Genomic DNA, 11,728 nt, shown 5'->3' on the forward strand with positions numbered 1-11,728 from the left:
ACAGAGAGGCCTCTTTGAGGCACCTGTATCAAAACCGGGGATGTGGTATGGGTTCCCCAAGCCGTACCGGCCCCTTCAGCCTCTCACATTTTCCCACTCGAAAAGGCCTTGCTGCAAAATTTAACGGCGGGGGCCGATCGGGGGGCTGTACACGACCTTTCGGGTCTTGAGAGGGGCCCACTTGTAGCGCTTGACCCAGACAGAAACGGCGAACAGACCGGTCAGGAGGGCAACAGCCTTGACACCCATCTTCTTGCGCTCGTCCATCTCGGGCTCGGCGGCCCAGTTCAGGAACTCGACAACATCCTTGGCCATCTGGGAGGTGGTGGCGGGGGTACCATCCTCGTACTCGACAACGCCATCGAACAGGACACGGCCCATGGCAATACCTATGACTGAGTCAGAAACGCTAAAACGAATTGTTATGGGCTTGTCGCTACATACCGGTACCGGGGAAGTAGGGGTTGAAGTTCATGCCCTCGGCGACGGCAGCACCAGCGGGAGGCTGATCGGGGTAACCGGTGAGGAGGTTGAAGATGTAGTTGCAGCCACCGTGACGGCCCTTGGTGATCAAGCTGAGATCGGGAGGAAGAGCACCACCGTTGGCGGCACGGGCGGCTTCCTCGTTGGGGTAGGGGGCGGGAATGTAATCAGAAAGCTTGCCGGGACGCTTCTCGATGTTGCCCTCGCTGTTGGGCTCGGTGTCGTACTCGTGCTCCTCGGCGAAGGCCTTCATCTCGTCGACGGTGTGCATGGTGCCGACCATTGAGCGCCATGGGACACGAGTGAGGGAGTGGCAGGAGGCGCAAACTTCACGGTAGACCTGGAAACCACGGCGGAGACTTGGACGGGTCAGTACATGTCTACCGGTAAGAGTAAAATATGACTTTATGGAAAAGGCACTCACGCAGCGTGATCGAAAGTCTTGTTGAACCGCTCGTGCACCCAAGGGTACTGGGTAGCGTGGAGTCTGGATAAAATCACCCGTTAGCTTCCGCCATTATTCTTAATCTGGATCGCACAATTCTCGGCTGCGCCGAAGCCACGAGTACGGCGATCCTCCTGGGCAATTTCACTCACCCCTCCTCAGCAGGTGTCATGGCGAAGGCTTCCTGGCCATAGAGATGGTAGTACCATGCGGTGGAACCGGCGGCGGCGGCAGTTGCAAGCGCAGCAGTGAGTGTGAGGTAGAAGGGGGAGCTGGCGGCCTCGGCTCCGGCGGAGGTGGAAGAGGCACGCTGTTGAATATTAGCAACGGAGTCCTTCTTGAATCCAATGCAGGTTCAAGGAATCGATTGTCCTCTTCCGTGAAGATCAATGGGGTGGAGGACGTACCGTGGACTTCCCGAGGGACTGGCGGGCGATGGCCCGGTTGGACGCGCGCAAAATCGAACATCCCAGCATGACGAAGTTTAACCCAAGCAATTGAATTTGATTGGGAATGGGTGCTGAATCGCCAAAGCGAGAGAGGGGTGGGTGGGGAGAGGAGGGGGGATGGTACAGGAGAGAGGTGCTGGAGGTTGAGGTCGAAGTCGAAGAAACTTGACATTGATGATTACCCCCTTGCTCTGATTGGCTCCCGGCCACGCTAGAAAACCGACTCTCGGAACACCACAATTCTGCTGACTTGCAATGGATTGATCTATATAAAATATATTAATTGATTATAATTCATGATATTCAGTCTATAGCTTCTTCTGTTACTTCCTTTGGTGTCTTGTGGTTTTTTTTTTCTTTCTCCGGTTGTGTGTATCCCGGGATTCACCGAGAAAAACATTTCCGGAATAACATACAACATAGAATAAGTGTACTATATTCGAATATAGCTACAGAGTAAAAGATCTTCAAATCAGGTTGCTAAGTACTAGCTATATATATCACACTAGTCTATTATTTCCCCAGTATTTACTATCTTCCTCCCAGGTCGGGGTATGTCGGGATCTTCCCGGTACCTCTATACCTAGCTCTACTACAGCTATGTTTAGCTATATTAGGTTGTATTGTAACTCGTGGCGTATTAGGAAGGATTCAATTGATATATCTGAATTTAAAAGGTCCTAGTTGTTTAGAAGATGTTCTAATTGGGAAATTATATTCTAATGTTGGCTGTTAACTCGATGTATATATATTTGGCTACTAAGATGCTCGGAACATCTCAATTTCTACTTCTGATTCTTTCCGCAGTTTATTTAGTCCCCATATTTGAACTTGATACACAGCCAGGGCCAAATATCATTCAACTCTCTTATTTCTTTCAAACGAAGAAAGCTTCACTTGTCTTCGTACAGATGCAATGCATATGAGAGCGGTGTACATTTTGCCAGCCCGGGGAGGCGGCATTGGACCTGTCTGTCTGTGCGCGATGCTCGTGCAGCATTGGAATGTGGTTCCTGATTTACGGTTGAGAAATAAGTGGTTGGATGCGAAGATGTCTGCATGAGAATTTGATACCATACCCCAAAGACGCTGTGTGTCTGCTCGATATCGAGACCGGACCACTCCCTACAGCCTGGAGCAAGTCCGAGGCTGCCTCAAACCCCGAGTTCTCAACAAGTGTCTTCTCTTCAGATGAAGAGTCTAGGAATACAAGATGTCAGCTGCAAAAAAGGGACCCACGGCTGCAGCCCAGCCGCGCAGAGATGTGCTGGCCTCGCTGCGCATGGCGTCAATGGAAGACATATCCAGAGCTGCTCTTCCGGCAGGTACGTGAGACGAGCACATGCGGTGATTGGGGAGACACATGCTGACAAGAGGAAAAATAGAGATTGTATCCTCTATCCTCGATTATGTCGGCCCCGTTGATCTGATCCGAGCAGCGCGGTCCTGCAAGCTCATGCACGAGATGGCGTATGACGACACTCGATGGGTACACAAATTGAAACGAATCGGGTGCTGGGATGAAGCAGATGCTAGGAAGCATGCCGAGGTTGTGTTTGGGACACTAGCCAACATGGAGGTCGTCGAGCAGCAAGAGGAGGCCGAGCTGGGCGAGGGACCTGTCCCTGAGATCACTGTTAGCGACGGCCCTTCCAATGACTTGAAGGAAATCTCCGATGGATTCGATAAGATTGAATTAGTGAATACTGCGTCGCAGCCCAATATGTTTCAGGATCTCCAGGATGAACCCGCCCTGACGGTCTTGAAACAAGTTAGGTCAATTAGGGGCGAGGCGCGTCAGGAATATGGAAAGGTGCATGCTGCACTGGCACCGTTTTATGAGGATATCGCGCGATCTGGACCGTCGTCTGAAAACCTGGTGTTCACGAAATACAAAGATCCCCAGGCCCAAGCGCAGATACTAGCACAGTTGTTAATGTTCTCCAAATCTGACATGACCCAAGGGTGGGATGAGCGGGTGGACCGTTTAGAGCGCACAGTCTCGATGTTTGAGACTGCTGCGCTGAAGGAGTTCCGCCAGGGGTATGAATCAGACGACATTGACGGGACTATGCGGAAATACGCACACATTCTATGGACACTCAATGGCGGGCAGGCTGCTGTGGACCTTTTTATCCACCACAATCACTTGATGACTCGGAAATCTGAGCTGGGAACCGTCGCTTCCTGCATTGACGGATCAACGGGCGAGGTCAAAATGGAGCAGACGCAGGCTTTCTTCACACGTCTCAGTGTCGCCTTCAACGATGAAATATCAATTATGAACCGCGTCTTCCCTCCGGACTTGGACGTCACCTCAAAATTTATGACAAAAGTTGGCCAAGATGTGTTGTATCCTTTCCTCACGGCAATATTTGATGAGCTGCATCGCATTAGCATTGAGTCATATCTCACTGCAATCTCGGCGACATTTGTCCAATGCATGAACCTTTCGGAGGCTCTGCTTCCTATACGAGGCTCTGATGCTAAATTCGACGAATATCTTGATAATGTCGTGATCAAGATTTACGAGCCGCATCTGGATCTGTATTTGGCAGAAGAGCTGGACTTTTTCAAGAAAGCCTGTGAATCTACAGTGAGTGAGTGGGACCGGCATCTCTCTGAACAGGCGGCCTCGACAGAGTCTTTTTTGATGTCAAATGTTAATCGCCAAGCCGATAAACGCGACTTCCTTACTTCTTTCAAGAAAGTGATCATGATGCCGGTAAACATCCTACCGAGCTTTTCAAGCGCCAAACCAACCGAAGAGCCAAAATCAGACACGGAAACAAGCAGTGCAAATCCGTTGCAACCAGCCAAAAGTCCCAATCGATTTTCGACAATACCATCGCCTGCCCCAGTGGTCGAGGAAGTTCCCACCACAGAGCTGGCAGCAAAAGCTGCCATTATGAAGTCGAAGATGGAGGGTATCCGATCGTTGTTCAGCATCGAAATCGCACTTGGTCTAGTTCATTCCGCCAAGTCCAGCTTGGAGAGAGCCGCTCAATTTGTGCGACTTGGCGGCGAATTCGGGCATGCAGCGAAACAACAATGTGAGGCAATCTTCGTGGCACTCCTACGTATATTGGGACACCAACACGTTATCGTTGGATTTGATAAGGCTGTCAGCCATCTGTCTAATTATCGACCTCGCGAGCAAGGAGAGCGTGATCAATCTGGGGTTGAACCTCTCGTCACTTTCCTGGAACTGGTCAATGTCGGCGACTTGATTCTGCAAATGATGGATGTATTTTATGAGCAGGAGTTGATCGGCCTGCGGTTAACTGATAGAAATGATTTTGTGGACCCTGCCAATAAAGAAAAGAAGAGGTTCGAACAGATGCTCGATGAACGTGTTGCAGCTGGTCTGAATAAGGGAATCGACGTTCTCATGGAAGAGGTGGACTACATTCTGGCAACAAGACAATTAGCCACTGATTTCAACCCCGGCGTTTCCTCAGATCCACACCGACAGACCATGGACGTAGGCGTCAGCGAAGTCGCCGTCGCCGTCGTCGACGTGGTTTCATCGCACACACAGATGCTAGTCGGGAGCACGGACAAGAGCACACTAGATGTGTTCAATCAAGAAGTCGGGCTCCGCCTATTTACTGCTCTATGTAAACATCTCAAGCGACAGCGCATCAGCGTGGAAGGGTCACTCAAGTTGATCAGGTATGTATCTCGATTTTCCCTGCGCAAAACATTTCGCTGACTTGACTTAGTGACATGAACCACTATTTCAAATATATTCAAACATTACGAAACAATGAGCTACTTCTCTATTTCACGGCATTCCGTGAGCTCGTGCAGATTTACCTGATCGATCCTGGTCATGCCAAGGAACTGGCGACTGTCATCGCCGATGCAGATCGGTTCCATGGGATTTGGCGTGTGGAGGAGGTCTATGAATTTGCTGAACGCCGGGCTGATTGGTACCTCGTCAAGCGGGATGTGGAACGAGCTATGTATGGAATTGGTTGCAATGTGATGTAAATAGATACCGATACCCCCGGGAATTGTATAGCGAGTGGCGTATAGGGGTACCTGCAACGCGGACACACATGTTAGCATGGCATATTCTCTTAAGGAGAGTAGACCTTTACGAACATGTAAATAGCTATCGTTGAATACGTGAAGATATTTGCATTTTTTAGGAACAATGTCTTCAGTTCTTAGTTTCAATTGAAACAAAAGAAAGTGAAACGCGACGAAACTAAGTCTAACAGAAAATTATAAAGATCAGTCTCTTATTGAATTGTCAAATGTCAAATATCCAAATATCAAATGCAACTGTAGCCCTAATAGTCCTGACGTCAACACCGGCGGCTACTGGAACATCAACTGCAGCATCTGAAACGGACGTGAAGAAAAAGTCTACCCAGTCCGGTTGCATTTTCAAACATTAGACTTTCAAAATGTCTTTGACCTTTTTTTTGCTTTTGTTTCCCATTCAGGGAATTTCTTCACCTTTCAGTTGAGCACGTCCTTCGAGATCTGTGAAGATTATCTGATTTTCTAGATACCTTGTGCTATTCATGAGAACACAGTATACACAATGAATGGCTATCGCTGCCTAAGACAATAAATAGACTTGAATACACGATTATTCCAAGGTTGCATCATCATATACTTCTATCCAAGGGACGTCCTAGGACCGCCGCCTGAACCGGATCGGAACCTGGCGCTACCATTGATTCAACAAGTATATCAAAAACCCCATCTCAGATCATGCAATAACAATCTACAACTACCTGGCTACATATTCAAGTCACAAAATAAGAATTCCAATCTTTCAAAATGGACCGAAACAACCACAAAACTACAAGATGGCTGGCCCGTCTTACACTCCTCATGCAAATACTCAGCGCAAATGCCGAAGTAGTAACCGTCTGGACCACGGTAAAAGTGCCTGCGCCAACCCCAACCGTGCCGTTATCGCCATCTTACACCTCCCTCGACACGTTCAAGGACGATATGTTGAAAGTCACGAACGAGTACCGCGCCAATCACGATGCCAGTCCACTAAAATGGAACGATACACTGGCTGATTACTCTCGGGAATGGGCAGAAGCCTGTATCTGGAAACATTCGGTGTGTATAAATATTCCCAATACCATGAGATAATGCTAACACGTGTGTAGAAAAGTAGCTACGGCGAGAACCTCGCATTTGGATATGATAATGTCTCCGCTGCTGTCATCGCCTGGGGCGATGAACGCGATATGTATAACTTTGACAAGCCGACAGGCTTCACCGAGGAGACTGGACATTTCACTCAGCTAGTCTGGAAGTCGACTACGCAGGTTGGATGTGCTGCTGTCAACTGTGGGTATAAGAAGGACGACAACGCCAAAAGAGATGAGGAGATCGAAGTACGAGAGGATGTCTTCGAAGGGATGGTTGTGGCGCCTCGTTTCAGCGGAGACGAAGCGGAACGAGATAGCTTGGAAGGGCTCAAGGTTGCACGAAGCGAGCCGCGAGCTCAAGGGTGGTATGTTGTTTGCGAGTATACGCCTCCTGGAAATGTGGTGGGCTTGAAGGATTCCTATTTCAAGAAGAATGTTTTGCCGAAGAAGGAGCCTTCCGCTGAGTCGACAAAGTCTTCTTCGTCCACGACTTCTGAGCCTTCTTCCACGTCTGTCTCTGAGCCATCGCCTTCGCCAAATGCCGCATCCACTACCATCGGGAATCGTCGGCCTAGTCATCGGCCTACAGCATGTGCTATGAAGTTCGAGCTGAGCTCGACATTGGGGATGATGCTGGTAGCATTGGGGACGGTCGTTGTCGGAAGAGGGCTTTACGGCTGAGATAGTTACTTTTAAATAGTTTAAATAAGAAAGACAAGGTTGAACTTTGCTAGAAACTGGTTTCGTAGCCATCTCTCATGCTTATCCACATTGCACATTTGGTCGGGAGGCGTACCGCTCGATCTATTGATTTTTGTAATGTCCCGATCCTCACTGGGCTTGCCCAGGGGACCTAAAAGAAACACAAGGGGACAGAAGGCTGGGTTCAGGCACAAGCGCGAAACGCCAGCAGAGAAACAGGGGGAAAAGAGGAACAAAAGGAAACACATTATTTGCGAAAATAGAACAGACAGATTCATCAGCCAATGACCTCCTCGGTCTCCTCGATAATCTCCTCCACAATCTCCTCGACCACGGAGTCGCCCTGGTCTTCGACAACGGGGCGCGCGTCGGCCGCGGCCGCGGGTGAATCTGCATCCTCTGGGAGGCTGAAAGCCTCCTTCTCTTCGGCCAGGAGCTCCTTCTCCCGACGGAGCCAGGCGAGCCACTCGCTGAGTACACGCTTGCGGGTCTCGACAACGGCAGTGTTGGCAATGTCGACAGCGTACTTGTCTTCCTCGTCGAACTCCTTTGAGTACTCGCGGAGGTTCTTGCGCACTTGCTTCTGCTCCTCCTTGCTGAGAAGAGTGGCAGGGCGTGGGCGCCAAAGGAACTGCTTGAACTTTTCGGTGGGGTTCTCGGAGAGGGTAGTACCGGAGAAAGTGTGCATGTTCCAGCCGTTCTCCATCTATAAGGCGGTCAATACTATGCATCATAATCGAAAATAGAAATAGGTTAAGTCTTACCGAGTGAGTCCACACACTAGCGCTGCTGACAACGTAACGACCGGTGGAGTCCCAGTCAACATCGGTGACACCGTAGTGCTCCACGGTCTTCATCAGCTGGAGGTTAGCTGCGAGATCCTTCTCAGCCTCGTTCTTCTCGCCCTCGAAGTCCATATCCCAGAAGTCCATATCGAAGTTGGTCTGGGAGTGAACAGTGGCGACAACAACGAATCGACCCTTGGGTGACCAGTAGATGCCGTTGCTGGTCTTCTTCTCAATAGTGCGCACCAGCTTGAAGTTACCGGCGGTGTAGCCCTTCTTCTCGGGTGCGAAGAAGGAGACAGAAGTCTTAGGGAGGACGGCGGCACCAGTTGGTGCCTCGCCGTTAGCGATAACGACGAATCGGGATCCATTGGGCTCCCAGGCAAAGTTAATCACGGTGTCCTTAAGACTGTCAACAACCTCAACGGGCACACCCTTCTCGCGAACGCGGAAGATCTCCAAGTTAGTGGCCAGAGACTTCTTCGACTTGGAGTGACGGTCAACCTTGACGCAGACGTAGGCACCCTGTGATTGCCAGTGCAGCTTGACATCGGAAACGTTGAACAGGTTACGGGTTCGGACAATCTCCTTTGAGGGGACGCTCATCATACCGACACGGGCGGGGTTGCTGCCGATTTCAGGAGTCCAGAAGCAGAGCAATTGCTCGTACTGCTTGATACCCTCGCGGGCGACGGTAGCAGGGGACCACTCGAAGTCCATAGCACCCTCAATCTTCACGGAAGTGCGACCAAGAAGGTTCATGTTGGGCAGTTCGTAGATAGAGAGAGATTGGCCCTGGAGCATGCGAGCAACGTACTTCTCGTCAGCGGACCACTTGAAGGCAGGCCACTGCACCTTCTTCTTGGGCGCAACATCGCCGTCGATCTCGGTAGGGGCAGCCAAATCATGCGACACAAACGAACGGAGAGGCTTGCCAGTCTCAATATCCCAGATAATGATGTTCTTGCCATCCTCCTCGTAGGTCAATAGTGGCTGACCTTCCTCGACCTGGATGGGCCGTGCTGACCACGTTGTCAAGTAGCCCTCAAGCGGGGAGAACTCAATCAACTGCACGAAGGGGTGAGGGAACTGCTTTTGCTTGGAGAAGGACTCGCCGCCCCAAAGTTGGACACCCTGGGGGTGGACGGAGGCAAGGAATGTACCCTTGGGGGACCATTGAACGAAAAGTTGTGTCCAGTGAGCGCGATCCACGATATTCTCTGGTGGGTTTGTCTTGTTGTTCCAGAACACGCCAACCTTGTCGCCACGGTAAAGGGCGAATTGATCACGGGCGCTGCTATCTCCCATCCACGAGCGCAGGTGCTCCTTCTGCTTGAACGGTTCCGGGGTGATTGGCTTGTATTCTTCATCGACACGACCTTCACGACCATAACGCTCGATATCCATCAACTTGTTGACAGCCATAATGTGCTTCTTATCGAGAGGGACGCCGTGCAACTGCTTGACGGCGGCAACTGCCATTTCCGGGGTTTCATATTCCACAAAAGCGAACCTATATCGCCCCAACAAAAGTTAGAAATCGTCCATGATTCCTCCTTGTCTCATTGGATATCCAATACGCACCCTTCGGTCATCTTCTTGTCGTTAACGGGCATGAAAACCGCATCTTCGGAGGTGCTGCCGACGGAGTTGAGTTTTCTCAATAAGAACTTGACGAGTTTTTGCCGGCTATCTTCGGGCACAACGGGGAGGCCATCGATGACGATAAATGTGTCTAGTCCCTCCTCGACTTTCACTTCATATTGCTCCTTGAGATCTGTGGATTAACGTGTTAGAGAGGGGCACACAGACCATGAGAAATCTTGCACTTACCGGAGAAATCAATCTCCTCCTCCTCTTCCTCGTGGAGATCCTGCTCGGACAGGGTATCGAAACTGGGCGCCATGATGGGTATCGAAGGCGTCTAGAGGCTTCGGAGCAAAGATAGATCGGTGCAATCCACTGATGGATTTTCGGGCAGAAACAAATCGCGGCGGCCAAGCGGGTTCTTTGTGTGGACTGACTCAGCACTGAGTCAGCACCTGCAAATGTGTGCCTCAGGTATTAAACACCACGTGACCAAGATGCACCTGATTAGTCATGATTTCCCCAGCTTGAGGTCGGGCCCGTCAATGATCACAGACGTTTCTAGAGGTTGTCAATTTGGATACACATTTCTTTTAGACTGCATAACTTGCACCAAGCTTTTTGCCGGACCAGGTCTTTGTCTATTATTTCATTCATAATCATCCCATCTCTGCACTTATTTCGCCTGGCATTTCTCCCTCCAATGCCCCGCCGGTATTAAGCGCCAGTGCGACTTGAGTATAGCCCACCTGACAACTCCGAGCTCTCCCTCGACCACCATACTTCCCTACAAACCCCACGATATCCTCAATTGCGAACTGCAAATCTCAACTCAGCTCGTCCATTTGAATATAAGCAGCCAATCTTCGTGATCAACTAGAAACAAGATGTCGTGTAAGCTACCTCCGGCGTTGCCCCGGTGCCAACTGCCGGTTCTCCAAAAAGCCCCCCAAATAGCATCGCAACTGATCGTGGACCTTGCGAAATAGTGACCTCTGAACTGCGCGACAAATATATCGAAATAATTGACGACATTCTAGCCCAGAGCGACCTAACTACCATCTCAGAGAAGCGCATTCGCAAAGGTCTTCAGGATGCCGTCGGCTATGATCTCACTCCGATGAAGGTCAGTCAAGTTACGGCGATTTGTGGCGCAATATTATTTCGGGTCTATACAGCATGACTGGCGAAGGACTGTGGCTGACATTCGCAAAGTCTACAATCAAGCAGCTGATCATGGACCGATTCGATCGTTGCGCCCAACAAAACGGCGTGGGCGGGTCGCCTGATGAAACTGCACCAAGCAATGGTCAGCGCGATGTTGATTCGGCCTCAGCTGCGGTGCCCTCCCCGCCTCCATCCTCATCTCCTGTGAAGCGCCAGGCCTCTAGTGATGCCACCTCCGAGCCCGCGAGCGCATCGCCGCCTACCAAGAAACACAAGCCTGATACCGATACCGATGCGGATGCGGCGTTCGCGGCCAAGCTGCAAGCCGAAGAGAATTCGCGCGCGCGACCCACCCGTGGGGGCAACACCCGGCGTGCAGCTCCCGTGAAGAAGAAGAGCAAGGCCAAGACCTCGAAGAGGGTCAAGGCAGAAGATGATTCAGATATTGGCTCAGGCGACGAGCCAAAGAAGGAGGTCAATCGAAATACTGGGTTCCACGTATGCCTTTCTATATCATCCTTCCACATCCTCCCGTCAATTTTAACACGGCCACAGAAACCTATGAACCTCTCCGAACCTTTGTCCGCACTTCTGGGAGAACTCACAGTGAGCACCTTTCCCGATTCTTGGCCAGTGGACCTTTGCTTATTTTGTACAGCTTTCGCGACCACAAACCGTCAAAAAGGTTTGGCAGTACATTCGCGAGAACGAGCTCCAGGACCCTAGCGATCGCCGCCAAATCCTATGCGACGATGCTATGCGTGCCGTCTTCAAGCAAGATCGAGTCCACATGTTTACCATGACTAAAATTCTCAATCAGAATTTGTACAATCCCGATGAGTAAGGGTTGACAGATTGACTTCGATCATTATGGAAGAGCAGGCTCCAAACTAAGTCCTGTTTCTTAACGATTCTCCTTTCTTTCGCGGTTGTTTCTGTTTTTTTTTTTGCGATGCATGGGGATGCTGGCGTGAATTTTGA

General features: G+C 50.4%; 5 protein-coding genes across 5 annotated transcripts; 3 read left to right on the forward strand and 2 right to left on the reverse strand.

Annotated features, from left to right (window-relative positions):
• Positions 1 to 120: 120 nt before the first annotated feature.
• On the reverse strand, positions 121 to 1,404 carry PGRI_073720 (ubiquinol--cytochrome-c reductase catalytic subunit CYT1; the record flags this gene model as incomplete). The annotated part of the gene is made up of 5 exons (XM_040795086.1): positions 121 to 389; positions 445 to 842; positions 908 to 970; positions 1,081 to 1,238; positions 1,336 to 1,404. 5 exons carry the CDS (start codon positions 1,402 to 1,404, stop codon positions 121 to 123), a joined length of 957 nt encoding a protein of 318 aa, XP_040652763.1.
• Positions 1,405 to 2,590: 1,186 nt separating this feature from the next.
• Positions 2,591 to 5,373, forward strand: PGRI_073730 (uncharacterized protein; the record flags this gene model as incomplete). The annotated part of the gene is made up of 3 exons (XM_040795087.1): positions 2,591 to 2,702; positions 2,763 to 5,052; positions 5,103 to 5,373. The coding sequence occupies 3 exons, from the start codon at positions 2,591 to 2,593 to the stop codon at positions 5,371 to 5,373; spliced, it is 2,673 nt and encodes an 890-aa protein (XP_040652764.1).
• Positions 5,374 to 6,177: 804 nt separating this feature from the next.
• PGRI_073740 (putative extracellular SCP domain protein Pry1) lies at positions 6,178 to 7,187 on the forward strand (the record flags this gene model as incomplete). Its single annotated transcript, XM_040795088.1, has 2 exons — positions 6,178 to 6,471; positions 6,522 to 7,187. 2 exons carry the CDS (start codon positions 6,178 to 6,180, stop codon positions 7,185 to 7,187), a joined length of 960 nt encoding a protein of 319 aa, XP_040652765.1.
• Positions 7,188 to 7,485: 298 nt separating this feature from the next.
• Positions 7,486 to 9,899, reverse strand: EifCb (translation initiation factor eIF3 core subunit b; the record flags this gene model as incomplete). Its single annotated transcript, XM_040795089.1, has 4 exons — positions 7,486 to 7,914; positions 7,973 to 9,506; positions 9,578 to 9,770; positions 9,827 to 9,899. 4 exons carry the CDS (start codon positions 9,897 to 9,899, stop codon positions 7,486 to 7,488), a joined length of 2,229 nt encoding a protein of 742 aa, XP_040652766.1.
• A 568-nt stretch (positions 9,900 to 10,467) lies between these two features.
• Positions 10,468 to 11,591, forward strand: PGRI_073760 (SWIB/MDM2 domain protein; the record flags this gene model as incomplete). The annotated part of the gene is made up of 5 exons (XM_040795090.1): positions 10,468 to 10,474; positions 10,570 to 10,706; positions 10,796 to 11,245; positions 11,303 to 11,353; positions 11,406 to 11,591. The coding sequence occupies 5 exons, from the start codon at positions 10,468 to 10,470 to the stop codon at positions 11,589 to 11,591; spliced, it is 831 nt and encodes a 276-aa protein (XP_040652767.1).
• Positions 11,592 to 11,728: the final 137 nt, after the last annotated feature.

Source organism: Penicillium griseofulvum, assembly GCF_001561935.1.
Source record: "Penicillium griseofulvum strain PG3 chromosome Unknown contig_6, whole genome shotgun sequence".
Classification (NCBI taxonomy): Eukaryota; Fungi; Ascomycota; class Eurotiomycetes; order Eurotiales; family Aspergillaceae; genus Penicillium; species Penicillium griseofulvum.